This window comes from Pteropus vampyrus, unplaced genomic scaffold, assembly GCF_000151845.1.
Source record: "Pteropus vampyrus isolate Shadow unplaced genomic scaffold, Pvam_2.0 Scaffold462, whole genome shotgun sequence".
Lineage (NCBI taxonomy): Eukaryota > Metazoa > Chordata > Mammalia > Chiroptera > Pteropodidae > Pteropus > Pteropus vampyrus.
In genome coordinates this window covers 1,085,806-1,113,536 of record NW_011889243.1, presented here as the reverse complement: position 1 = coordinate 1,113,536, position 27,731 = coordinate 1,085,806, and the positions used below count along the sequence as shown (strand labels likewise).

At 47.4% G+C, this 27,731-nt stretch overlaps 3 protein-coding genes across 13 annotated transcripts; all 3 read right to left on the bottom strand.

Annotated features, from left to right (window-relative positions):
- Positions 1-40: 40 nt before the first annotated feature.
- On the bottom strand, positions 41-9,737 carry NEIL1 (nei like DNA glycosylase 1). Of its 2 annotated transcripts, none has more exons than XM_023524409.1 (10): positions 6,090-9,737; positions 4,406-4,862; positions 2,392-2,511; positions 2,235-2,298; positions 1,890-1,989; positions 1,434-1,561; positions 1,048-1,075; positions 807-868; positions 503-665; positions 41-339 (listed from the first exon to the last, which is right to left on the bottom strand). In XM_023524409.1, exons 2-10 carry the CDS (start codon positions 4,837-4,839, stop codon positions 269-271), a joined length of 1,170 nt encoding a protein of 389 aa, XP_023380177.1. In that variant the 5' UTR covers positions 4,840-4,862; positions 6,090-9,737; the 3' UTR covers positions 41-268. The 2 variants fall into 2 exon arrangements, with proteins under 2 accessions (XP_023380177.1, XP_023380176.1); XM_023524408.1 differs by lacking the exon at positions 6,090-9,737 and adding an exon at positions 5,998-6,081.
- A 1,556-nt stretch (positions 9,738-11,293) lies between these two features.
- COMMD4 (COMM domain containing 4) lies at positions 11,294-16,751 on the bottom strand. Of its 2 annotated transcripts, XM_011382113.2 has the most exons (8): positions 16,663-16,751; positions 13,281-13,352; positions 12,992-13,057; positions 12,750-12,789; positions 12,346-12,465; positions 12,093-12,173; positions 11,644-11,820; positions 11,294-11,557 (listed from the first exon to the last, which is right to left on the bottom strand). In XM_011382113.2, the coding sequence occupies exons 1-8, from the start codon at positions 16,663-16,665 to the stop codon at positions 11,517-11,519; spliced, it is 600 nt and encodes a 199-aa protein (XP_011380415.1). In that variant the 5' UTR covers positions 16,666-16,751; the 3' UTR covers positions 11,294-11,516. The 2 variants fall into 2 exon arrangements, with proteins under 2 accessions (XP_011380415.1, XP_023380187.1); XM_023524419.1 differs by lacking the exon at positions 13,281-13,352 and having other exon boundaries at positions 16,663-16,697.
- A 565-nt stretch (positions 16,752-17,316) lies between these two features.
- Positions 17,317-25,291, bottom strand: LOC105306876 (endogenous retrovirus group S71 member 1 Env polyprotein-like). Of its 9 annotated transcripts, none has more exons than XM_023524415.1 (5): positions 24,938-25,291; positions 24,080-24,170; positions 23,140-23,274; positions 21,076-21,693; positions 17,317-20,251 (listed from the first exon to the last, which is right to left on the bottom strand). In XM_023524415.1, exon 5 carries the CDS (start codon positions 19,200-19,202, stop codon positions 18,123-18,125), a length of 1,080 nt encoding a protein of 359 aa, XP_023380183.1. In that variant the 5' UTR covers positions 19,203-20,251; positions 21,076-21,693; positions 23,140-23,274; positions 24,080-24,170; positions 24,938-25,291; the 3' UTR covers positions 17,317-18,122. The 9 variants fall into 9 exon arrangements, with proteins under 9 accessions (XP_023380183.1, XP_023380186.1, XP_023380184.1 ...); XM_023524418.1 differs by lacking the exon at positions 24,080-24,170 and adding an exon at positions 23,436-23,536; XM_023524416.1 differs by lacking the exon at positions 24,080-24,170 and having other exon boundaries at positions 21,076-21,225; positions 21,534-21,693.
- Positions 25,292-27,731: the final 2,440 nt, after the last annotated feature.

The window sequence follows — 27,731 nt, the reverse complement described above, 5'->3', positions numbered from 1 at the left end:
GCCTCCCTAACTTGGACATCCCAGACCTGCAGCCAGCCCAAGAAGTATATCAATTTATGAAAAAAAAATAATAAAACAGCATCTTTTACATGGGCTTAAAAATTGGGGAAGGTAGAGTAAAATTAAAAACATAGTTGTGTAGGTAACAGCAATAGGGCCATAGGCATCCAATCTCCTCAACTACTTCCTGCTTCTAGGAAGCCACACACAGGCCCCCAGATCCAGGGCAAGGCAGCAGGAAGGGGTAGATGCAAGTAAGGAGATCCTATTAAGAGGCGGAGGTCCCCTCAGTCTCCAAAGATGAGGTGTCAGCCTTGATCCTTTGGGGTCTGCAGAAGCCTGGAGGGAGGACAGGTGAAGTGGCAGCTCAGACCCCAGGCTGAGGACTGCCCCTACAGCCTCCTTTCCTTCCTTCCTCCCTCCTCTGTCCACACTACCATCCTTTCCTCCTGGAGAGCACCTTTTAGTGGTACCCCAGAGAAGGAGGAGGAGGAAGGCCCACCTGAAGCTTGTCGCCCCCTCCTTTTCCCTTTTTCAGTGACTGGGGATACTCCTGGGTCCTGTTGGAGGCTGGTCCTCTTGGGCTGCTGGGCTGTAGTTTGCTCAGGAAGGCCTCTCCGTGCCCTTCGTGTCTTGGAAGGGGCCTTGCTAGGGGGTGGAGGGTTCTGGGTGGAGAAGACACAGATTCCTTAGGGACTCAGAAAGCAGTTCAGAGGAATAGAAGGCAGCTGCCCCAAAGCCTAGCCTGGGAGGTGTGGCCAGGGCAGCAGAAAATACAGGAAGGAGTTAGGAGCAGGGAGCCATACCTCCATTTTGTCCTCAGGACTCTGCTGTGCTCCCTTGGATTTCTTTTTGTGGGGCCTGCCCCCTGCAGGACAGTGATGCTAGGGTTACAAGGTCCTATAGCCTCAGGCCCTTTCTCCAAACTCCCACTCTCCCATTCTGGGATGACACCCAGGATTGGAGTGGGGACTGGAGACTGCTGCAGCCCTTGTAGGCAACTCATCCTTTCTGCTTTCTTTGCTTACTATATTATAAGTAGCTTACCTTTGGGTGCCAGAGGTCCAGGATCCCCCTAAAATGGAATGGGGAGAATTCAAAAATCTGCCAGGTTGGGGCAGGGATTTTTCCTTGGAGAGGCAGGGCTCACGTTTGTCCTTCCAGATCAGTATAACTCCTCTCCTAGGAAGCCTCTTTGACCCTCCCTGCCAGGTCAAAACCAACATCAAGGCCACCCTGACATGAGCTGTTCCACTAGCTGGGACCCTGGGACTCATAGGATGGGAGGGGCATAACATAGGGAAGGCTTAGACCCTCAGGGACAAGGTGATCCTTGGGAGCATAAACAGAGACCCCAGTCCTGCCTGGCTCTGACCCCAAGGCTTCCCACCACACCTGTTTCTGTTTGCCTGTGTAAGCATTAGGGCCCAAACCTGGAACCAGATGGTGCGGCCGTGCCGGTCCCGAAGAGAGCTCATGCCTGCCATACCATAGCACTGCAGCCAGGCTCGAAAGGCCGCATAGTCGTCCTCTCCACTCTCCTGCCCATAGCCCTTGCCCCCTGTGGACAGAGAAACCAGGCAGAGGTCAGAGGTCAGACTCAGGCTGTCAGGAGGGGGAGCCTGATGAATCAGAGGCCTGTGTCTTCCCAACTCTGGGCTATGGCTTGCCCATCCTGGAATGGGGTTAAGAATCCTTGCCTTGCCTATCTCATGGGAAGTTTGGAGGACAGAGACACCTAACAATTGAGGAGGCATAGTCCATTTAGTAACAACTAGGTCTACAAACTTCCATTCCCCAGACAAGGAACGAGGCCCAGAGAGCAGGAGCAACTGTCCCACGGTTACACAATATGCTGAAGTTGGCCATCTTTGCCTCTTGGGCCTCACCCAGCTGGACCACTTCCTTGGGCACTGAGTGGCACAGCTCCAGTAGGTCCGGGTTCTGCAGCTTGGCCCTGATCTTCTGGCTGAGGGTCAGCTCTGGGCTCTGGAGAAGGGACGCAGGCAGGGCCACTCAGAAGGCAGCTGAACCCCCAAGGAGCAGATCCTGAGTTTATCAGGACTGGAGAGATGGTTATCCGCACCACCCCCATCCCTTAATACATTATAGAGCAGAGGAAAAAGGCCCAAAGCCCAGAAAGGACTTGAGTTACACTGGAGACACCTGACCCAGCCCCATACCCTTTGTTGGTCCTCACTAATAGGTGCATGCCTGCCTCCCTGCATCCTCACCGGCCTACGCTGCTGCAGCGCCTCCAGAACCGTGCGGGCCTTCTCGAAGGGGGGTATCTTCAGCCTACAGTGGGGTGGAGAGAGCCATGCTAAGCAATGTGGAATGTGGACACACCCAGTCCACCCTCGCCCTTTTGCCCATGGCCTGCCTGCTGACCGGTACAGAATCTCTGCCCGCAGATAGTTGCCAATGCCATTGAAGAATCTCTGGTCCAAGAGGGCCTCACAGATGGGCCGATCAAAGGCCTTGTCCACTAGGTTTCGTAACACATTCTCCCTGGAGGGATACAGTCTGGGCACATGAGAGCCATTCTGCCCTCCCATCCCCTCACCTCACCATGGGCTTGGGGAGAGGAGCTAGGAGAACCTGTTCCTGGTGCAAGCGGAAGAAAATTGAGAGTCCCAGTTCCCCTTTTCCCAGCCTCAGTGCTATTGGCAAGAGAACCTCAGTTTTCCTATCTGTTAAATGGGAACAACAACATGGGATTTTAAGTCATTACGAAAGGTAAAAATTTCCGATCCAAAGTGACGGGTCCATGGGAACACACATGAGTCTATCTGTTGTGTGTATACCACCAGAGTACCTCAGACTCCAGGCATTTTTGAGAGCAAAGTGAACACAAGACCTCAGGAGTGCCTGTAGTCTGGAGCTCCCTGACCCGGGCTTCTGGGTAGTTAGACAGGAGTTGACATTGGTGGACTCAATTCTTCTCAAGACCTGAAGATTTCAAGGAGGCTGGTACTATCTCTGCAGCGGGTGTGTGGGGACAAGTCCTGGCAAATGAGGGCCCTAGCAGCTCCCATCCCACTTACAAGGCCATGAGTCTCTCTTCACCACATGAAGAACAAATGCATCTTTTTTTATGGAAGAGGGTCATGTCAAGACTGATGGGCCTGAGGAGCACATGAAATAGGGGACCTGAAGGGAGTTTTGAGATAAAAGAATGGAAGCTTAGCCTGGTTGGCCAGCTCCCTGAGAGTTGCAAATCCCCATAGGCTCCTCGGCTAAAGGACTAAGAAAACCAAAATGCTCATCATGTGAGAGAAACTTAAGAGCTGGTTGGCAAAGAGTCAACTTCTGGCATGACTCTCCAGGAGAGGTGATATGGAAGCATTCAGGACCACTGATATTTTCCTGGGGGCGGGCGCACTTGGGGTCATGCCTAGGAAGGCCAGGAGTCAACTGCCTTCTGTGGCACCAGAGACACCCTGACCCACCCCAATAGGCAGCCAAGTCTCCTAAAGTGGGCTGTCCTTAAGGAAGGGAGGATCTGCCAGATCTGTTCCAGGCCTTTGTGTGTTGAGATTATGTCAGTTTGAATGCTTTCCCTCTACAGCTTTGTATGTCTGGCTCTCAGGCAGGCCTCAGCTCAAATGTCACCTCCTAGAGTGGCCTTTTCTAATGCCCCTCTACATTCTGGCCAAAAATCATTCTCTCCTTTCTGGATTTTTCTTCAGGCATGTGTCTATTTGAATTTATCTAGTTTGTTTCCTTGTTCTCCCTGCCCTGCCTGAACTTCAGCTCTGGTAGCAGAGACCACATCCATCTTGATCACTGCTGTATCGCCAGCACCTAGAACAGAGCCTGGCGTGAAGCAGGGTTCATACACATTTCCTCTTTAAAGGAAGGGAAGCGGCTGACACTGCCATCTTACGTGACCTGCATCACATCCCAGGTAGGGCTGTTACCTCTCCCACAGGCAGGAGACAGTCACAGAGGAGACCACAGGACACAGACCAGTGAGTAGGCAGAATGTAGGAGACCACAAAACCTGATTCAGAAACCATGTCAGCCAGTCCCCTCCCCACTGCCTTGAAACTTCCTTCCCACTCAGCCTCCCTTTCATGTTAAAGTCCTCTACCTTTCTTCTTAGCCTCCTAAGGGCACCAAGAAGCAGTGTGGGGTGCTGATCCAATCTCAGCTCTGACACTAACTGGCCATGTGCTCAGGGCATGCCTACCCATCTACCCACATTTTGCCCCCAAATCCTACTACATCAGTTTTGGGTTTCCACATCCATTAGCTTGGAGCTGTCCCCAGGGAAGTACACTGTCCTAGTCTACAGAGGAAGGGACTAAGGCTCAGAAGGGGCTGGGATTGGCCAATAAGGCACTAATAGAGTCAGACCTAGAACCTAGGGCTATGTTCATTACACCTGGTGCTGACCTACCTGAACTGTTCGTACTCCAGCAAGACACATGGCCCACGCCCTGGCTGCCACTTTCCTCCAAGCTCCCAGTGGCCGAAGCGGCGGATGTCCACAAAGCAGAGGGCAAGTCCGGGGCTAGGTGGAGCTGTGTAAAAGCGCAGATGAGCATGGGGTGGCAGTGCATCACTGGGGGCTAGCTGGAAGGAGCCGGACATGCCAAAGCGGAAGACAAGAGCCAGTGGCTCCCGTAGGGGCTGGGCCCCAGGCAGGGGGCTCAGTGTCAGGCGCAGCTCCTTGCCACGGGCTAAGGCTGAGATGTGGTAGGCGCTGCTCTCAAAGGGCACCTCAGGGTTGCGGCTGATGGGTGACTTTTCCACACACCCACTAAACACCAGATCCCTGCATGCCTCGTTCACAAAGTGGCTGGCAAGATGCAGCTCAGGTCCCTCAGGCATTCTGTGTGCGGAGTGGCCAGGCCCTGTTGGGAGAAGAAAACAGAAAATTGGGCCAGGTGTGCACTTTGTGAGGTAGGAATTATCACCCACATTTTACAGAGGAAGACCTCGAGGATCATAGGGGACCATGGGCAGCTGGGATTGGCAGGAAACTCAGCTGGCCTGAAAAGGGTGGGAAAGCCCAGGGCACTGAGAGCTCAGGCTAGGAAAGGGTGACTGACTTCCTCATTAACACCTTCCATGGGCTTCCATACTGTTGCTGCTTTTAGAATAAAGTCCAGATCCTTCCAGGGCCTACACTGTCATCTTATTTCCTCCCAGGCTCCCCCTCACTCATGTGCCCCAAGCACACTGCTCTTCCCACCCTCATGCCTATGCCCCTGCTGCCCCCTCAGTCTGGGAACACTTGAGCCACCTTCCCTGACCACCTTTCCTAGGTAGCATGCCCCCGCTCCCTCCACCCTGGCCCCCGACACACGTTTTTTTTTTTCCTTTTTTTTTCAGATTTGGCACTCCCAAATCTGAAATTGTCTTATTGTCTGTTATCTGCCTCTACCTCCACTCTCACCCCAGTGGAAGCTCAGCTTGGTCATCACCCCACAGAAACAACTTCATCTGTTGCTACAACCACTGAGGGGATGAGCCTGACCCGGCCTGGGAGTTGGGAGCTGGGAAAACTAACACAAAGAGGCTCAGCTGGCAGTGAGGCAGAGTCAGGGCTGGAACGAGGACAAGAGGAGGGGACGCAAGTGTCTCCAGGTATGTCAGCGCTGCAGCCAGGTCCCCGCGGCTGCAAGGGAGACCAGAGGCTCCAGGAGAGTCTCCACGAGCTCCAGGCCAAGGTTCAGGCCAGATGAAGCCACACCCAGTCACCGCTCAGGTAGGAGGGGAACCCATTCCACCTCTCCCTAACCCTGCCCTCTTGGAGCGGTTGAAGAGCTTGCCGCTTCCCTCTCCCACCCCGGAAGCGGCGGGATCAAAGGCGCAGGTGTGGTGACAGAAGGGGAGTTTATCCGGAGCAGACACCTTTCCCCTCCCCCAACACCGTTCTGCGGGAAAAGGTGACGGTCCAGATTTCTAATTCCGCGAGGGGCGGGCGCTCTGTGGCTGGCTCCCCCAACCCTCACCACTCACCCCCGCTGCCTGTCCCTCACACACCCTGACTCCCTTCCTCTCCAAGGCTAGCAAATCTCATCCTCCCCTCAGCTCTGCGGTACACACTCCCAGTGCCGTGCCCCGCCCCGGGGTACCTGCTCCCTGCGCCCGCCAAACTTCAGCCACTTAGGAGTTACTGTCGCGGGCGGAGCCACGCCGAAGAGCACACTGGGAGCTGCAGTCACTACTCTAGTTTCCGCTGGGAAGTGTAGTTCCTCAGGCAGGAGCAGAGGCCTTCAGGGTGGGGTCCCCGAGCTGGAGGTTCTGGGGTGTAGGAAAGGCTTTGGGGCAGTCAGCTGGCTAGGAGATGGCGCCAGCGGGAAATGGGGTCAAGTCCGCGGTCCCGCTTCGCAACTGTCTCGGTGGCTGGGGAAGTCACCAGGGTAGTGACACGGTCGGCACTCCAAGCACGAAACAGCAGGCACATTTCAATGCAGAGTTACCTGCAGATGTACGCAGAGAGCGCGCAGGTGCGCGGTAAACGCAGGCCCTGGGGACCCTGTGATGGCCCTAAATATCAACGCACAGACATAACATAAACAAACATCATCACCACCTGCGCGTGGGAAGTGCAGCCAAGCAACAAAAAACAGGGGCCCTAGAAGCAGAACCCACATCAGATGGTTCTGTGGGGGAGGGTCTCTCTGCAGTGAAATCTAGGCTGATACCGCAGAAGAGTGGGGACAACACAACATGCCAGGTGGAAAAGAAGGCCAGTGCAAATGCCTGAAGGAAGGAAAGCAATTGGCCCATTCAAAGAAGGCCTGTGTAGCTGGGAGAATGCTGGGAGGTGAGAACAGACACACAAGAAAAGTCAAGTCAGGTCAGGCCTCAGTCCTCTCTAAGGAGTTTGCATTTCATCCTGTGTTCCTGCCCCAGACCCATGGACTGCCCCCTTCATATTAGGATTTCTGCTTCCTCCCCCTTCATCTATTAATTATTTCTAAAGACGTATTTTAAAGTAAATTAGACAAATATGACACTTCATCCCTTACACTTCAGCATGCATCTCTAAAAAGCAACTTTCTGCACCACAATACCTTTATCATCCTTAGTGAAGTCAACAATAAATTAATATCATCTAACACAGTGCACATTCGAATTTCCCTAACCGTCCCCAAAATGTCTTTTATTGCTGTTTGTTCAAGGCAGAGTCTGTTTCCTCAGATGTTAACTTGTTTCTCTTAGTTTTTTCTGCACACTGGGAATCAGATCTAAAGGCTTGGCTACATGTATTCAAGGATACTTCCTAGATGCTGCTCTGTCCTGCATATTGCATCACATTAGAAGGGACCCAATATCTGATTATCTCACTTTAGCGAGGCTGAATCTGATCATGGGTTAGGCTGTGAAAGCCAGACTTCCGCTTTGTAAAGGTATATTTGAAAAATTCTGACCCCTAAATAATCTATGGGGTGATTTGTTTTGTTGGTCTCTTTTTGTTTAAATTATGATATAATTTACAGAGTAAAATGCACACTTTTTAGGATGTGAGTTTTGACAAATACATACACTCATGGAACCATCACCACAACCAAGAGATAACATATTTCCATCACCCCCTAAAGTTTGCCCATACACCTTTGTAATCCACCCAACCTCCTGACAACCCCTGATCTGTTTTCTGTCTCTCAAGTTTTTGCCTTCTCCATATTATCATATAAATGGAATCCTTAATATGTAGCCTTTTGAGTCTGTTTTTTTTTTAATTATGTTTCAATCATAGTTGACATACATTGATGTGGTTCTTTCTCTTAGCATAATGCATTTGAGATCCATCCAAGTTGTTATGCTTATCAGCTCATTCTTTTTTATTGCTGAGTAGTATTCCACTATGTGGATGTACCAGGGTGTTTATCCACTTACTACTGGCTGAGAGGCATTGAGTTATGTGAGGTGATTGTCTAGCACCACACAAATAGCCAGTTTCACATCCATCCACCTTTCACCTCATGACTTTAGCATCCTTGACAATCCTTGCCTCAATCAAGTACTTAATTGGGAGTCACAAAATGGCTATTTTCTGTCATTCCTTCTACATTAGTTGGAATTTTTCTGAAAAGAAGAGCTTCTCCTCATTCACTACAGTTATTTGGTTGTCATGAAATACTAAAAAGACAGGATAAATTCTGAATTCCTTCCCTGACCCATTTTCAGACTAAGAATTTGGTGCAATAACAACATCCAATGGTGACAAATTAGGATTGATTTGGGGTTTGGGCGGGGCAGGGACTTTTTTATGGACTCATGGATTTTTTTACATTTAACATCTTTAAATCCATTGTAGCCCTATCTCTCTCCCCAACCCATTTATTCTTAAGAGTAATAAAGTATTGAGGCTATACAAACATAGAAACACAATTCCCATCTTTAAGAAACTCAGGCTGGTAAAAACAGAGGCAAATGAATAAATACAAAATTACAATGGAATGTTACAATGGCAATGAGAGAAGTGCCTGTGGGAGTCTATGATAACACAGAAGTGGGTATGCTACCTGGGAAATGAAGCTAATATATATTTGATGAGACCTAGAACTTTCCTTGTGGCTTTGCCACTTACTTTATTCCATTTTTCATTTTTGTTTTTTCTTGCCCTCCTGTGGGCTACTTGAACATTTTCAGAATTCCAATTTGACTTATCTAAATTGTGTTTGAGTGTGTCTAAGTACAGTAGGGTCCTCAAATGTTACATTCAATATGGTTTTGTTATAACATCAATGAGATGCTGTAGGAACTTAACTCTTGTTTATATTGGTTAGCCTATGATGAAATTGGTTGTATGTCATTTCGCTTAAGCTGCAGAACTTATCAACAATGTTGAGGACTTAACTGTCTTACATTACACACATATACTTGTCATAGTTCACCGGTGTCATTTTGTCAGTTTTGACTGTAGGAACTTCACCTTCCTTCAACCTCTTCTGTTTATAATAACCCTAAGTATTTCCTCTACATAGAGAACCACATCCAACTCTTATAAGTTTTGTTCAACTGTCAAACATAATTTAAAATGTTTGAAAGAAGTCTACTGTATCCATATTTTTAATCTTTCCAAGAATCCTTCTTTTATTTCTTTTCTATTTAGAGATCCTCCTTTAGCCTTTTCATTTTTCGGTTAGTTCTGCTGATAACAAATTATATCAGTTATCCTTTATCTGAGAATGTCTTGATTTCTCCTTTTATTCTTGAGATAATTTTCGCTGAATATAGAATTCTGGGTTGACAATTCTTTTCTTTCAGGGCCTGAAAAATGCTGTTGTCTTTCCTTCTGGCTTCTATGGTTTCTAATGAGAAATCTACTTTATTTGCATTGTTTCCCTCCTATAGATAAGGTGTTGTTGTTTCTCTCTTGCTGTTTTCAAGATTTTTTCTTTACTTTTCAGAAGTTTGATTATGATATGGCATGGATTTCTTTGTGTCCATTCTGCTTCTTAATTGTATAGGTTTATGTCTTTTGCCATATTTGGGAGTTTTTAAGCCATTCTTTCTCTGTTCCAACTGTTTTTATCTTCTGGGACTCTGTGATGACACGAATATTAGATCTTTTGTTACAGTCCTACAGGTCCCTGAAGTTGTTTTATTGGATTTTTTGGTTTGTTTTCCAAGCTATTTTCTCTTTGTTGTTCAGACTGGGTAATTTCTATTGACGTTTCTTCGCTGTTAAGTCCATCCATTGAAAGTTTTACTATGGTTATTGTACCTTTCAGTTCTAATATTTCTATCTGGTTCTTTATATCTCCTATTTCTTTGCTGAGATTTGAAGCATTTTTATGATGGCTGCTTTAAAATCTTTGGCATTGAATTCTAACATCTGAGTCATCTTGGTGTTGGCGTCAGTTGTTTCTCATTCAAATTGAAATTCCCTTGGTTCTTGGTATGATTTTTTTTTTTTTTTGAATCCTGGACATTTTGGGTTTTATAACACTTTAGATCTTAATCATCTCTTTTAGCAGGCCTCCTCTGACACAGTGCCAGTGGGGAAAGGGGGATGCCACCTGCTTACCGTCCGATGGGTATCTAGGCCTCTGCTGGCAGGTGGAAGAGGGGCTACACTTATTGTGTGTGGCAGGAGTGTAGCAGTTCCTGCCCGTAAGATTTGTCTTGCTGGACCACCCTTTCCTGGTCCTTTGGTAAGAGAGCAGGCGTTTGCTGGTGCTTTTGTTTCTGTGTTGGTGTTTCCAGGTTGCTGGCTTCTCCAACACCCAGCTCAGGATACATAAGGCAAAAAGAAAATCTAAGGAATACTTTGCTACGTTGTTCTTCAAGTCCTGAGGGTCCTAGCTAGTCTGCCTTCTTCTACCTTTTAGTCTTCTTATGTTTGTTTTATATGCGATATCCAAGGGTTTTAGCTGTACTTAGTGGGAGGAATAGGGAAAAGCTCATCTGCTCCATTCTTCCAAAAGAAGAAGTCAGAAACAGTCCTATCTTTTTGATCCTTAGATTGTCCAGCCTTTGGCTCCCTTTGACATGACTCATTATTCCTTGATTGCTTCTCTGTACCCCAAGATGTTCTAGGTTCACCTTGTACTCTCCCTACCTCAGCCCTAGAATCAGTCTTCTACAAGGAGCCCTGGTTGGTCTAAGACAGTCCTCCTTAGCCTGCTCAGGCTAATACCATAGACTGGATGGCTTCAAAAACAGACCTCAACTCCTCATAGTTCCATAATTCTTGGAAGTCCAAGATCAAGGAGCTGGCAGATTCAGTTCCTGGTGAGAATCCTCTCCTGCCTTGTAGACAGCTGTCTTCTTGCTGTGTTCTCATGTGGACTTTCCTTGGAACATGCTTGTGAAGAGAGTCTCTTGATCTCTCTCTTATAAGGGCATTAATCCCACCATGAGGGCCCCACTCTCTTGACCTCATCTAAACTTAATTACTGCCCTAAAGCACCACTTCCTAAAACCATCTCATTAGGAGTTAGGGTTTCACCATAGAAATTTGTGGGGGACACATTCAGCCCATAACCTCATTCCTCTCTTTCTAAAGATGGCAGGAAGCGAAGAGTTCTTTCCTTTCTCCACTTGGGGGATCTGGTACTGGGGCACCACTTGCTGCCAGCCTAATGCCAAGGCCACATAGAGAGTGCAGAGCCAAGAGCATCATAGGACTGAGAGCTAGAACCCTGATTTTCCCATCTACAGACAAGCTGTTCCATTTTGGTCTTCCATCTGCCTCAGCCCTGACCTGCCTCAATCAGCAGTTAAAGAGAGTAAATGAGTGATGGGCCAGGGAGGTCCATGTGTCACTTGGTCCCCCTCACAAACACCTTTGATCTGAACCTAAAAAGAAACCTAGCATACACTCCTTTACGCTTCTGTTTATTCTTCCTGCTCGAGAAAACCATTGACAAGTGTCTTTCATAAGGGAGGGGAGGCAATGCTGGGATCCCTATGCTGAATTCTCAAGTAGGTACCTAGGAAGCCAGAGATACAGGACAGGCCCCCAGGGTCCTGAAGAGAAGTTCGGAGGGCAGCAACTCAACATGGGTAGGACAGCTTCATGAGGGTCCCAAACACTCCTCTCCTCAGCCCAAGGAGCTCATCAGGGTCTGGGCCTGCTTCAGTTCTGCAGGGGAAGAGGTAGACAGGTGAGCAGCAGTCAGGTGAGACTTGGGAGGACCCTTAACACCGCCAAGTACAGCTGAGCCTTACCTGCCAGAAGGACCCGGAACTTGTTTGCTGAGAGGGACATAACAACAGGCTGGGCTGGGGCACCCAGTGCAGCTGCTACCTCCAGGCGCAGGTGTACCATGGGCTCTTCCACGGACCGCAGCAGGCTGGAACTCAGGGTATGGTCCACCCGCCAGCCCACGCCTGCCAGCCTGTTCACTGTGGGATGGGGTGGGGCTCTCAGGATCAAGACTGTGTGACCTTGGGGAAGCTCTTGTTCCTTTGAGCACCAGGGTAGGTGCTCAATTCGGAGCTCAAATTATCCACACTAGATCTCAGAGGAAAGAAATTTGGCTGGAGTCAATAGTTCCAGCTCTGTGACTATGACATGTGACCATGGGTAACTTTTTTTCTGAGGACATGTACCTTCCACGCTACATGCACCTTCTAGAATGGAGCCCAGACCCCACCTGGGCCTGCTCCACACTTACCACGCAAGCTGCAGGCCCGCAGGTGCTCCTGCAGGGGGTTTTGCTTCTCCTCGTAACAGCGACACAGACTAGCCGCGTGCTCTGGAGATAGAATGGAGGTCCCTTGAGGTAGCAGGTGGGGACTGGGGCAGGTCTCAGCCTCCTGGCCCAGGGAGAACAGGGTGTATCTCCCTGGGTCTCTTGGCCTAGCCTGCTGCCCTGAAGCTCTTGACCCACCAGTTACCCACTGAATGGTCTGCCCAAGTCCCCGTACCTTTAGGCAGCCCAAGCTGCTGCAATTCACTGGACAAGGACTCTCCATCCACACTATGCTTGGCCGCACTGGAGAGGATGAAACTCAGCACTGCCACTGTGGCCTTCACATCGCCCGACTCTGAGGGGACCCATGGGTGGGGGAGGGGGTGTCACTGTGGCCCCAGCCATCTCCTTGCTGCCCTACTATCTTCAGCTCAGAGCCCCCAGGCCTCCTTGAGCCAAGAGCACTGCTACTGCTGGCAGAAGACACTGGGGGCAGAACTGTCAACATCTTTCTTCTTAGATTTCTTTGCTGACACAGGTGGGTCAGGGTGGGCTGCTGGGAAGAGGGGCCTCTGTGCCAGGTCATGGGCTGAGTACCCAGAGTTGCCCAAAGGTCGATGGACTCAGTGGGGTACTCACCAAACCTGGCGTCAGCAGTGAGCTTCAGGACCTTCTCATACTGTGGGGAGAGAAGGCCTTCAGGGGGTGCCAGATCCCTGCTTGCCAGCTCCCCACCTTTCCCAGCCTGGATCCTATGGTAAGGATGGGAGGTATCCAGGAGGGCAGGAAGCTGATCACCCACCTCCCTGGGTCTGGTGCACTTTCAGAGCAGTGGGGGTCATAGAGTTGTAGGACAGTGGGGTACTGGGTCAGGTACTCACGTCAATTCCCTGTCCCAGAAGCTCCTTCAGCACCTGGCTGCACAGCAACCTCAGCTTCACGGAGGACTGGAGGGAAAGGCATTACCTCAGCCAGACTGGCGCACCTCAGCCCTCCATGCTGGGGGGCTGGCTTAGAGAGGGCTAGCCACGTGATCAGTCACACAGCATGCTAGAATGGGCTGAAAGCCATGAGGCCCAGACCCAAGTGACCTCACCACCCTCCATTCCCAGAGTCCCCATTCACAATCCCTCCCTTCTCCCACTCCCAAGAAGACCCTGTGCACTCAACAATCTTGGCAAGCGTGCTGATCTCTGCCAGGACCCAGTCGGGACAGTCCAGATCACCACAGAACCGGAACCTCTGCACGGGAATGAGGCAGAAGGTCAGGATGGAAGGAGGGCTCAGGTATGGCCAGGTGTTTCCCACATTATTGCTCCTCAGGGACCCCTGCTCCCTGTCCAAGATGGATGCCCTCTGTCAATTTTTTTTTCCTGATTACTAGGTTGTTTAGAGAACCCTCTGCCTGACCTACCCTGCCACCAAACCCTATTCCAGGCATTCATCTGCTCAACAAACATTGATTGGGTGCCTTCTCTATGGTAGGTCTTGCTCTAAGTACTGGGGTACAGCACAGAACAAAACAAAGTCCCTGGCCTCACCTCAAAGCCAAAGATCTCTCGCCTCCTCCTTTCCCTCCCAGGTTCCAGTCACACTGGCCTCCCTGCTGTTCCTATTACAACAGGCACACCCCTGCCATTGTCCCTGTGGCTTGCTTGTTCTCTCACTTCAGGTCTCTGCTCAAACCACACCTCTTCCGGTGGGCCTTCTCCGACCATACTTTCTAAGTCAACTCCTCATACAAGGAAATTTCAGGGGCCAGTGGATATGTTCATGATCTTGGTCCTGGTAATGTTTTCATGTGCGCATACATGTCAAAACTTACTGAACTGTACATTTACATATGTGTGATTTTCAATAAAGTTGTTTTAAAAAATTGCTCTTTACCGTCATACCCTAGCCCCTTATGTTTCTTTCTTGATCTCCATGGCAGTTATCACAGCATATATAACATCTTATTATTTGAGATCTGTCTCTTCTGTTAGAATGCAAACCCACCCTGTCAACCATGTCTTGCCAGTATCCTCCATTCCCTTGATTAGTTGTCCTTTGTTCTGTTTGTCTGGGGAAACTCTAACCTACAGCAATATACATGTTCATCTTTCCACACCTCTTCCTAGGCTGCTTACAAATGCTGGGAACAAACCTGGCAAACTAAGAATACCACAAATCTAGGTTCACCTGATTCTACTGGGCTCTCAATGGAGCCTGGCAACTCTACATCCCCTAATTGGCCCTACTGTTCACCTTAACAGCCACTTCAGACCTGCTCCACAACCCTTCCACCTTCAACTCTCCTGCTCTTTTTTTATCTGCCGCACTGCTTGATCACACCTGACTCTACTGCACTGGGGCTTCTACATGGGCCTCCAGTGAAGTCCTCTAGTCACTGTCACGAACATGATTATCATCACTAAATCCAGTCTTCCCCTTAACTTAGCAGCATCTGACATGCACCCAACCTTCTTGAAACAGCATACTCTTTCAGATTTTTCCCTCTGGCCTGACCTGTCTCACTGGCTGGGTCAAAAGTTCCCCAGCCCCCACTGATGATCTCTGCAGACTGCCTGCTGTCATTATTCTGGGGCAATGGACTGTGACTGCTGGTGAGATAACGGAGCGTTAAGGACAGTCTTGCACATCTTCCTCTATTTCAAAGGATTTTAACTTTTTTGTACCATGGACTCATCTGACATCTGGTAAAGTCTATAGGCCTTTCTCAAACAATGGTTTTACATGCATAAAATACGTAGGATTGCAAAGGAAACAAAAGTTATCAAAATCTTAAAACAAACTGGTGATATGGTATATGTTTCAAGTTTAATAATCATTGTAATTTAGAAATGAGCATAAACACTACACATACAGTGTCAACATCTGTGACATGACGTGAAAATATCTGATTTCTGTTAGTGACAAAGTAAGAGATGCTAATACTACTTGGGTTTGTTGCTGGCATCCATAATCGAAGGAAATACTAAATTTCAGTTTGAAATGTAGTGAAAATTAAGATGTAAGGTTTTCCCCAAGTTTGTGGACCCCTGGCTTCTACCTACAGAAGTCTTCTACCATCTCTGTATTTTTCTGATTTCTGCCATCTCTTTTATATTTTTTACCACGAGGTGTTCCTTGGTACTTTCTTTAAAAGCTGTCATTTCTCTAGGCTCTGTCCTAAGCCCCCTCTTCCAAACTCATATTCTCACTGAGTCAGGTTACACATTTTTAGGGTTCAATGATCATTTTTGTGCTGATGACTCCTAAACTTACAATTGCCAATGCAGATTCTTCTGAGCTCCAGACTGTCAAATCTAGACTGTCTCATATAGCCAGCTGTACCTGGCGGCTCACAGTCACCTCACTTGGCAGTGTATCAAAGTAACTGGTGCTCTTCCACTGAAACCTGCACCCCCTGCTGGGCTTCCCAGCCCACTAAGCACCACCACCTGAGAATCAAGCCCAGACGCCTCCCTCTCCTTTTTCCTCATGCATTTTCCCTGAGCCCTGCTGACTCACCCGCACTTCCATCTCCACTCTCTCCACCATCTCAGGTCACCACCATCTCCTGAGGGTCTGCTGCCCTATCCTGGGCTCTCTACTCTCCTTTTGTTTTTTCCACAAGTCGGCCTTAAAGTCCAAACTCCTTTATATGACTCTCAAGACCCAGTAAGCTTTTGTCTTTGCTTACGGGTCCAGCCTCATCTTTCACTAATCTCCAGTTTATACTCTTCCAGCTGAGGAAATGCAAACTTTCCTAGGGAATCATGCTCTCCATATCCCATGAAGTCTTTGAACATGCTATTCTGTTTGAAGATATAGCCTCACCCTACCTGCCTACTAACGCCTAGTACACAACTGCACTGCACCCAGCCAGCTTTCTTCCCTGCCCCCAGGCCCTCAGCAAGCTTTCCTAACACTATGCTGAAAACGCTGTTAGGTCCCTACCCCTCGAGTCTTAACTATGTCTGCCAAATGAAGCCTCCAACTTTGCTCTTCCCTGCAGCTGAAGTCCCTGTGCCTGGAACAGTGCATAGTGTAGAGCAGGCGCTCAAAATCTGTTAAAGGAGTGACTGAACGGATGAGTTGGGAAGTCCCAATCCAAAACCTATTCCTTTCTGGCTCTGGGAAGAGAGAAGGGGCTTAACAGTGAAGAATGAGACTGAGCCTAATTCTAAGCAAGTTCTTGTCCCCACAGGAGGGCTAGGAAATGGGCACCTTTGAGAGGTCCTCTTGGAACTGGGGAAGGCCTGGAAGGACTCCCGCTCTGGACGAGCCTCAGGTGCTGCCCCGGGGTACGGGGACCTTCCTTCCCACCCAAGAAACGCCCGGGAGGCCCAGCCTGCCCACCAGGCTGCGCATTGGGTGACGGGGCCTTTTCTCTCCCAGCCCTGGGTCCGCACGACTGTATCCATGGTGTCTGCCGAGGGGCCAAGGTGGCCTCCCCGTTTCCGCGCACCCGCTCCCCACCCTTCTGCAGAGACAGCAACGAGATCTGGGGAACCCTGCCCTGCCCGCCCAGCACCCCGTGCCTCGCATCCCCTCCCTCATCCCTCACCATCGCGCCAGGAAGCCCAGCCCGAGTCTTTCTCCTTCCGGTCGCACCGAATCAGCTGAGGCTACGGACACGTGACGTCGGGGGCGGCCTCCCTCGGGCGGGGGCGGGGTCTCCTAACACAGGGGCGGAGACAGGTCGTCTTTCGCGGAGCTGCCATGGGGCAAAATGGCAGAGGCGTTTTTGCGTCTCCCCAGAAACCTTCTCTAGGAGATGACCGGCGCCAACCCCAGTTTGACGGAGGGATTCAAAGCAGTAGAAAATAGGGAGCGGAAGCCATTAAATTTGTCTGAGTTAGGGAAGCAGGAGTCCCAGAGCTGGGTCTGGCATTAGTAATTTCCTTAGGAAGTGCATGGTCTCCTCGGGTAAGCAAAGTCCGTGTATACAGCTGTGGCAAAAGCCATATTTTAAAAACATAACTGAAATATACACATGCAGAAAGTTGTGCATGTAAGTACAAAGCTCAATGCATTTTATAAACTGTACACTCCATATCACAGGCACCCTTATAGGAAACAATATTACTGGTACCCCGGACATCTTCAAGTGCGGGGTTATCCTCTTTCATTTTGATGAACCCTGCCACCCCCCCACCCCTTAGTTGCCTAGCAAATAGGGCAGGAACAACTGACATACTCATGAACATTCTCTATGGCCTCATACATATTAGACATTTTATTTTAATTTTTCCTAATGGGAGAAATAGGTTGTTTTAAATTGCATTAGTTTGCTTACTGGCGAGTTTGAGCAAATAGATGGTTTAGGAGAACTGTTTCCAATATTCACTTGAAGAAGTAAAAACCAAAACACCAGCAACAAAAACACAAATACACAATGGACTAATATAATCAAGCAAGAAATTGAAGTTTGAGAGCTCTCTTCAATGACATGCCCTATCCCTTCACACACGAGGCCCCCGTAGTTTTACTGTTGCAGCCTTTCAAGTTTTCAAAGGACAGATAAAACCCATGACAATTAAACTGCTCCACAAATAGAAAGAGGTAGGAAGCTTCCTAATTCATCCTAAAATTGATCTTGCTGTGGCGCGAATGATTCCGAGACCCACAGAGCCAATTGAGATTAATTATGAGCCTTTATTAGCTGGCCGGCGACACTCTACCACGCAGGGTTAGAAGAGATCAGCCCCAAGCTTCCCGAGCAGGCTGCTTATAAGGTTTTTTACTACATCTTTGAATGAACAGATTACAAGAAGCAGAAGTTAGTCGTTAACTCTTTGTACACAGATAAATGTATTCAGGGGAACTCCCAGCAAACAGGGCCTAATAGACAGTTCTATCATCTTTTCCTTGGAATGTTGCGCTTCTCCCTGGAGCTGGCACCCGGGGAAATCACCTCCCTGTAATTGAGTTACTGCTCTCCCTAGGAGATGGCGCCTGGAGATACCTCTTCTCTGAAACTGGAGAATTTCCACTTTTCCATTCCCCACTGGTTTTCGTAGGAATTCAAACCATTGAATCTTCAACCTGGAGTGGCTGGTCATGAGTTCTGAGAACTAAGAGTTTTACTGCCTGTACCCGCTTCTTAACATAGGCAGTTATCCAATTAATTACACAGGGCCCGAACAAAAGGCCCAGGAAGACTAGAATAAGGGGGCCTGTAATGGCTGTCAGGAGAGTTGTTAACCAAGGGGTGTTATTAAAAAGTCCTTCATACCAAGATTCTCCGTGCCTAAGTCGTTCTTCTCTGTCTTTAACCCTCTGTCTTATTAGCACTAGGCTGTCTCGTATAATTCCAGAATGGTTGGCATAAAAACAGCAAGTTTCACCTAGAGCTATGCAGAGACTGCCTTGTTTTAGAAACAGAAGGTCTAGTCCTCTTCTGTTCTGCAGGACTACTTCAGCCAAGGAGTTGAGAGAGGTCTCAAGATGATTGATAGAATTTTCAAGAGTTGATAGGTCTTCATTTATTTGTTGGCTTAAGGCCTTATAGTTGGAACTTCCAGTAACAAGGGCTGCTGTTCCTACTGCAGCAGATCTTGCTACCCCTATTCCTACTAAAAGGGGAACTAAAATAGGAGCCCTTTTCACTCTGGCCTCTAGATATTGGAAGTGCTCTCGCCCCTCCTCACCAGAATAAAAGTAGACTTGAGGAATGACATGAAGTAGGATGCAAAATCCAGCATTTTCTCCCCAGTAGTTAAGGTTAATACAAGGGGTTAATCCAGTATTACAAGCAAACCAAGTTCCCTTAGGAGCAGCTAAGTAGTTGTTAGACGTTGATTTCACCTGTATAGCTGTATTGCAATTTTCTCTATAAGTAGAATCATTAATACGATAAGAAGAGGTGTATATACAAGTTCCTTGTCCCTGGAGATCTCCAAGAGTCAGCTTTGGGTGCTTTCTCCAGGGACAAACAGTATCATTAGGAGCAGACAGATTCCTTATAGTACTGACATTACTTCCCAAAACAGCAACAGCTCCCAATCCCACATAATATGGGGGTGCCAGATTAAGGCAAAACCAACAATCATCTGTGATATTTGGATTACTAGTATTAACAAACTTGTATACAGCTGTTAACATTTTCAATATAGAATCTTGTGGAGTACTAGGAGTTGCTTCTATCCTGGGGGCTTGTTGGGTCGGCCCTTGGCTTGGAGCAGGGGTCGTAACTTTATGCTTAGGTCTTGGCCTGTATGGGTTTGGATTCCGAAATAGAAATGAGTTTGGCCCAATTGGATGTATGGGGGCCGTAACTGGTTTCTTCTGAATTGTTATGAGTAACCCTGGATCTGTTCCAGAAACATATAACCTTAGACTCTATGTTTTCCCTGTAAGCCAGAACGGGTGTGTCCATCGTTTCACAGTGAGAATAATAGGATTACATTTTCCTGAGCTGGTACAAGAGGATTGACTAGGACAGGTAAGAGTCAGGAAAGGGTCAGTATTTTTCCAGGGAGCTATGGTCTCACAACCCCAATTGGCACAATAATATTCATTTAGCTTAGCACATGTGGGGCTTCCTCCCTGAGGACACATATAAAGCTGTGTTTCTTGAAGGCTTCTTTCCATAGCGGGGTATGTGCACCCATATGGAGATGACCAGAGTCGGCCTCTTGCCTTATAGAAAGCTTTTTCAGGCTGCCCGAGGATGGCACATAGATCTACATTGAATGTAGGTTGATACATAGTCTGATTAACTGATATAGAAGCCCCTGTTTCTGATCTAATTAGCTCCCATCTGGCTTGCAAAGGTTGATGAGGATTCCCTCTTACACTATTGGTAGCAATCAATCCTACTATCATTAAACCCATGAGAGTCTTATCTTGAGAGGGTCTCCTGTTGGGCGGACACACCATTTCTCAGTGTCTGGTGGTGACTGAACAGCCTTGATGCGGGTGTGATGAATCCAATGACGTCTCCCAGCAGCCTTGACCACAGTGGGAGTGGTGAAGATGACAGGAAAGGGTCCGTCCCAGCGGGGCTCAAGGGCGGCTGGCCGTGTCTTCTTTACCCAAATCCAGTCACCAGGGGAGTGGCTATGAGGTTTAAGTGATTGTCCAGGACTCTCCCGGGTGGCGGAGATTAAGTGTTGAATCTCCTTCCTTGCCGAGTGTAGTGCCTGTAAGGACTTAAATAGTGAGAAATTGTGAATTTCAGTCGCCTCTTCTACCCCTATCTTGGGCAGAAGAGGTGGCGGTCTCCGAAATATGATTTCATATGGAGTGAGGCCTTGGAGGTAAGGGGTACATCTCACCCTAAGAAGGGCAAAGGGGAGGAGGCTCACCCAATTCTCACCAGTTTCAAGTTTAAACTTGGTTAAAGTTTCTTTTAAAGTCCTGTTCATTCTTTCTACCTGGCCTGAACTCTGAGGTCTATATATACAGTGTAGTTTCCAATTAATACCTAACGTTTTGGCTAAGGTTTGACTTGTTTTGGCGATAAACACCGGGCCATTGTCGGACCCCAGTGCTAATGGCAAGCCGAATAGGGGTACTATTTCTGATACTAATTTCTTAGCTACTACCTGAGCAGTTTCTCTCTTAGTTGCGAAGGCTTCAGCCCATCCTGAGTAGGTGTCGATAAACACGAGTAGATACTTAAATCCAAAAGTTCCAGGGCTTACTTCTGTAAAGTCTAATTCCCAATGTTCTCCCGGGGCTTGGCTCCTGAGTCTTCATCCAATTTGTACTTCAACAGGAGGCCCAGGGTTAACTTGGGCGCAAATATGACATCTTGTTGTTACCTCTTTGGCAGTTTTGTGTAGCCCTGGGATATAATAGTCTCTTTTCAAAAGTTCATTTAACTTTGTCCCTCCTAGGTGGGTGTCCTCATGGACTAGTGAGACTAGTTCTTGACTTAGGGCACCGGGTCCTAGGGTGCGTCCATCGGGGAGGTGGATCCACCCAGTGGGTCCTTTTACTCCCTTTAGCTTACTGCATAATTCAAGTTTACCCGGGGTGTAGACGGGTGAGTCTGAAAGCGTTCCGGGGGGCAGAACTGGAAGAATGTCAATAGGCCCCACTGGTTTTCGGGCGGCTTCCTTTGTGGTCTGGTCGGCAAAGGCATTTCCCCGGTCTACCTCAGACTCAGTTCTCTGGTGACCTGGACAGTGTATGATAGCCACTTTCTTAGGCAGCCAGATGGCTTCCAAGAGAGCTAAGATCTCTTCTTTGTTCCTGATTTCCTTCCCCACTGAGGTGAGTAATCCTCTCTCTTTATAGAGTGCCCTATGAATATGTGCAGTGGCAAAGGCATACCTGCTGTCTGTATAGATGTTAACCGTTTTCTACTTACCCCATCAGAGTGCTTGGGTCACAGCGATGAGTTCAGCTCGCTGAGCTGACGTTCCATGGCTCAGGGCCTGAGCCCAGATAACAGTCCCTCCGGTAACTACTGCTGCCCCAGCATACCTGACTCCTGCGACGAAGCTGCTTCCATCGGTGTATAGTGTGGCATCCGGTTGTGGCCATGGGATGTCAGTCAGGTCTGGCCTGAGGCAGGCGATGTTATCCAAAATCTTGAGACAATCATGTAATGGCTGTTGAGGGTCATCATCAGGCAAAAGGGTGGCTGGGTAAAGAACAGAAGTTTTCAAGAATTGTACTTGTGGGGGGTTAAGGAGAAGAACCTGGTATTGAAAGATCCATGCATTTGAAATCCAACAATCAGGGGGGCTGCGGAGCATGGTTTCCACCACATGGGGGGCTATAATCTGGATAGTCTGCCCTAAAGTCAACTTCAGTGCTTCTTTGGTGAGGATGGCGGTGGCCGCAATAGCTCACAAGCAATTAGGCAGCGGGGTATTCCAAGGCAAATGACAGGGGACTAAGATCCCTTCATTTAAGAGCCTCTGAATATGCACTGTGATACTGGACTTAGCCTTCTGACTGATGGAGTACTGCCTTACGCTGATGGGCTCGGCAGAACTCAACAGGGTCACAACAATAGGAGGCTGATGGGCTGCTAATCCGGGTGGGTTAGTCTCAGCCCACACCCGAGGGATCCTGCACTGCAGTTCTTTTAACAGTGATGCATTAGGGCAGGGATTGAAAACAGGCTCCTCCAATAAATGGTATTCTTCAGAGAGGGGGCAAGTGAGTATTATTGCAGATGGAGTGGCCCCCAGAGTTAGTTCAGTGTGTCCTTCCTTAAAAGAGATGGTGGCCCATAATTTTTGTAGTAAGTCTCTCCCCAGCAAGGAGTACGGGCATTCAAGCATAACCAGGAACGAATGAGTGATGGTCTCTTTTCCTAGGTCGGTAATTCTGGCCAGGGTCCAAGGGTAAGAGTTCTCTCGTCCTGTGGCTCCTTGTATTAAAATCTTTTCTTTTGATAGGAGGCCTTTTGTACTCTGCAAGACTGAGTACGTAGCCCCCGTGTCCACTAAAACGTTTACAGGTTGGCCCCCAACTTGCAATGTTACCCTGGGCTCCCGGAGGCTCATAATGTAGGAGTCCTGACCTCCTCATTCTGCATCCTCCAACATAATGAGTGGGGCCTTTTTCCCCGGGCCCTGGCCCTTTTCGGGGCACATGTTCTTCCAATGTCCTTTCTTCTTACAGTATGCACATTGATCCTTTTCTAAGTTATTCCGACCCCGGTCCGCCTTTCCCTCGGGGCGTCGGCTTGGCCCTAGGCCCGTCCTGGTCCGGCTGGAATGGGACCGTGACTTATCCTGTCCAACAAACATAACCTTCGGGACCTCATCCCTGTTGTTGAATACCTTCTGGGCAATCTTGAGAAGCTTAGATAAGTTCTCTCCTTCAAATCCTTCTAGTTTCTGTAATATCTTTCTGATATCTGGGGCCGACTGACTAACAAAGGCTAGATTAATGGCTTGTCGATTATTTGGGTCTTCTGGTTCCATGGGAGCATACAATCTATAAGATTCTAGTAACCTCTCTAAAAATGCTGCCAGTGACTCCTCACTTACTTTGGATAAATTAACTGGTCGACGAGCCGCTGCCTGGAGGCCTTGGAGTAACAACTGGCGATACCTCAAGAGAGCCTCCTTACCTGGATCTGTGTTGGGATTCCAGTAGGGTCGGGTGCTGGGAAATACAAGTTGTATCCATGCGGGGTCAGTGGTGGGCTGCCCAGTGGGGTCCGAGACTCCTCTTGCAGCTTCCCTCAGAATGTGTTCCTTCTCCTCTGTAGTGAACAAAACCTGTAAAAGCTGCTGGCAATCATCCCACATGGGTTGGTGGGTGAAGAAGATGGATTCTAAAAGGGAGGTCAAGCCTTGGGGTTTTTCTGAGGACGGAGTTTGCAACTTCCAATTATACAGATCACTAGTTGAAAAGGGGACATACACCATGAAAGAGGTCTGGGTGTCTCCCCCAGGTGGGGCTATCTGTCGGAGAGGCGCCAGGACAGCTGCAGGTTGTGACGAATCGGGGATGGGGTCCGGATCCTGTGAAGGTATTAGACAGCCCCTGTCCGAGTGTGTGGTAGGCTCCAAAGAGAGGCTGCCTCCTGAGACTCAGGGGGCTTAAAGTGGTTACCAAGAGAACAATAGGGAGGGGGATTGAGGATCTCCGGATCTTCCGGAGGGTTCTGTAAAACAGGTTTAAGGGATTTCTGAGGTGCTGCAGTGCTCTTTGGCCCTGCCAGAAGAACCGTATGAGAGGCAGGCGCCGGCAGAGAGTCTGACTTACTCTGACAATCTTTTAGATACTTAGTGTTGTGGCGCGAATGATTCTGAGACCCACGGAGCCAATTGAGATTAATTATGAGCCTTTATTAGCCGGCCGGCGACTGACTCTCTACCACGCAGGGTTAGAGGAGATCAGCCCCGAGCTTCCATAGGAGGCAGCTAATAAAGTCTCCTACTGCATCCTTGAATAAGCAGATTACAAGAAGCAGAAGTTAGCCATTAACGTTTTGTACAAAGATAAATGTATCCGGGGAACTCTCGGATCAAACAGGGCCTAGTAGACAGTTTTATTATTTTCACCTTGGAATGTTGCAGTTCTCCTGGCGCCTGGAGATATCCCCTCCCTGTGACTGAGTTACTGCTTGCACCTGGAGATACTGCCTCCCTGAAACTGGAGAATTTCCACTTTTACATTAGGAGCATCAGACACAACATCTATCCAAACATTTGTGTATGGAGCCTGATCAGGGTGACCAGGATTCCCATAAACAACACTTCTGACTCTGAAGGCAGTCTGCAAATCAAAGGAACCCTCAGATGGCCATCCGACTCCGAAGGCTGGCCAGTCTACCTGGCAAAGCCTCTGGAGATCAAACGGAGTGACTGACGACCCATAACTTCGGGCCTGTCTCCTGAAATCCTTAAAATTGTCCACAAGACACCGCAAGGGAGTGGGCTTAGAAGAAGCTTGTCCCATGGCAGTGGGGATGGATGTGAATAAGAATAAAAGTCCTGGGAAAGATAAGAACGTTAGACAAAGTCCGCTCGGTGACTAGGTGGCCACTCGGGCGGTGCTGTAGCAGCAAGAAATCTTGTAAAAAGAAGAATTAATAAACTAAAAAATCACAAAAATCACAAGAGATATTCAGAGACCAGAGCGATCAGACAATCAGACAAACTTGATGGAGGACCAAGGCAATAGGAGGGTAACAGTACATTCGACCGGTCTGGACTAACACACAATATAGACAGACAAAACGGACTACAGGCCACACAAAATGCTAGCGTATCAGAAACCGAAACTGAAACAGGTACAGGGTCAGGATCTGACGTCTCAGACCTGACCATACTAGGGAAGTTGTGCCGTGTCCAGCCTTCCACTAGTTCTCAGGGCCCACAGACAGAAACAGGTTTAAGATTACTCTTAGACTAACTCACCGGTGAAACTGGAACAGAAGGCTCGCGTCCAATTTTCAGAAATGTTTGTCCACCGGTCTCTCCGATCTAGGGCCTCCCGATGTCTGGGGCTGAGGAACGTCTCTCAGCGGCCGCCCCCTGAGAGACGTGGTCGTTCCTTGCCCGGAGCGACTGGGGCCGTAGGTCTTAGGGAAAACTTCCCTGCTCCCTCTGGGGAGTATCTCGCTGGAGCCTCCAAATGTTGTGGCGCGAATGATTCTGAGACCCACGGAGCCAATTGAGATTAATTATGAGCCTTTATTAGCCGGCCAGCGACTGACTCTCTACCATGCAGGGTTAGAAGAGATCAGCCCCCAGCTTCCCGAGCAGGCTGCTTATAAGGTTTTTTACTACATCTTTGAATGAACAGATTACAAGAAGCAGAAGTTAGTCGTTAACTCTTTGTATACAGATAAATGTATTCAGGGGAACTCCCAGCAAACAGGGCCTAATAGACAGTTTTATCATCTTTTCTTTGGAATGTTGCGCTTCTCCCTGGAGCTGGCACCCGGGGATATCACCTCCCTGCAATTGAGTTACTGCTCTCCCTAGGGGATGGCGTCTGGAGATAACCTCTTCCCTGAAACTGGAGAATTTCCACTTTTACAATCTCATTTATAAAGAGCTTTTTAAAAGTTATAAACATTAGCATGTTGAAGTGAATAGTGTGTTAAAATACTACACGATGCCAAAGAAAATTTTTTATTTTAAGAATATAAGAATGGTTCAGCTTGTATTTTATAATCAGTATGTTAAAGAAGAAAAAAGTTGATAGAATTGAAAACCATATTTATTAAAAAGGAGAAAAGAAAAATTAGGAATAAATGAAAACTGCCTTAAGTTGACAGAATATTTGAGAAACAAAACAGCACACAGCAAACTTTAACATCTGACAGTCAAATGATTTAAATTTGGAAATAAGGCAAAAAGGTGGGTGGCATGTCCTTTTAATGTCATGCTGGAGCATTGTGTGATATTTGTTTCGCAAATAAAGATTACTAGACTATTTAGAGCAGTGGTGCTCAAATATTACAGTGCACTGGAATCGCCTGCAGGGCTGTTAAAACAGAGCACTGGGCCCCACCCCCAGAATTTCTAATTAGGTCTGGTGGGGACCTAAAATTTTGCATTTCCAACATGTTTTCAGGCGATGCTGATACTTCCAGCTGGGGACTATACTTTGAAAACCACTAAGTAGGAAAATGTTAACTTACAGATTACTGTTCAGTAGGAAAGATAACCCCAAAGGTTACAGTTTTATTGCCCTACAGGACATTAACAAGTTTTGTCTGTAACTCAGCACATATTTCAAATGCCTTTCTAAGTGCACTATAAATTTTTTTCTCAAAGTTTCTTGAACCAGCTTTACCATCTTAGTGTTCCTTCATTAATTAAATAAAATATTTAACACACATTCCTTCATTATTTGTATGAAAGTCATGTTTTTCACTTTTTGAAAATTAAACTTTGATACAATATACTAGTGTTAACCTAAAAATAAAAAGGCCTTTCAAAGTGAGAGGCAAACAAGCATTTATTCGAAATCAATAAGAATAGCTATTTGCTTGTGCACTATTGGTGCAGCTACTATGAAAAACAATACGAAGTTTCCTCAAAAAACTAAAAATAGATCTACCAAATGACCCAGCAATTCCTCTTCTGGGTATTTATCCGAATTAATCTAAAACACTAATTTGAAAAGACAAATGCACCCTTATGTTCATTGCAGCATTATTTACGATAGCCAAGATACAGAAGCAATCTAAGTGCCCATCAATAGATGAATGCATAAGGAAGATGTGGTACATATATATAATTGAATATTACTCAGCCATAAAAAATAATAAAATCTTAACATTTGCAACAACGTAAATAGACCTGGAAGGTATATGCTAGGTGAAATAAGTCCGACAGAGAAGGACAAATGCCATATAATCTCACTGACATGTATAATCTAAAGAACAAGGCAAATGACCAAATGAAACAAAAACAGACTCATAGATGCAGGGAACAAGCTGATGGTTGCCAGATGGGAGGGAGGTTGGAGGTTGGGGGAAAAAGGTGAAGGGGTTAAAAAGTACAAATTGGTAGTTACAAAATAGTCATGGGGATGTAAAGTAAAGCATAAGGAATATAGTCAATAATATTGTAATAACTATGTATGGTGTCAGATGGGTATTAGATTAGTCAGAGGGATCACTTCATAAACTGTATAAATGTCTAATCACTATGCTGCAGACCTGAAACTAATATAAAATATATTGAATGTCAACTGTAATTGAAAATTTTTTAAAGGGCAGGGTGAAAGAGAAGGGGAATAAGATATTCAAATTACCAGGTAGAAAACAAATGTCATGCGGATGTAACGTACAGCACAGGGAATATAGTCAATAATGTGATAGTATTGTCTGGTGTCAGATGGTTGCTGGACTTTTGGTGATCACTTCTTTAGGTATATAAATGTTGAATAACTATGGTGTATATTTGAAACTAATATAATATTGTATGCTAGCTAGATTTTAATAAAAATCTTAAAAAAAAAAGAAATAGCTATTAGAGAATCATCGATTCAAACAGAAACCCAAATAGTGTTCTGATCAGGAGACAAAAGTGGGGGGTATTTATGAGGGAAAGGGAAAGATTACATAAATAGATGGAAGGAATCTCTATTGGTGCAGATAAGCTGACATAGGCATGCTAATTCTAAACGATGTTTTTAATTTTCAGTCTGGTAGTCATAATATCTACTTTCTTGTAATCCTTGCAGACAGTTCTT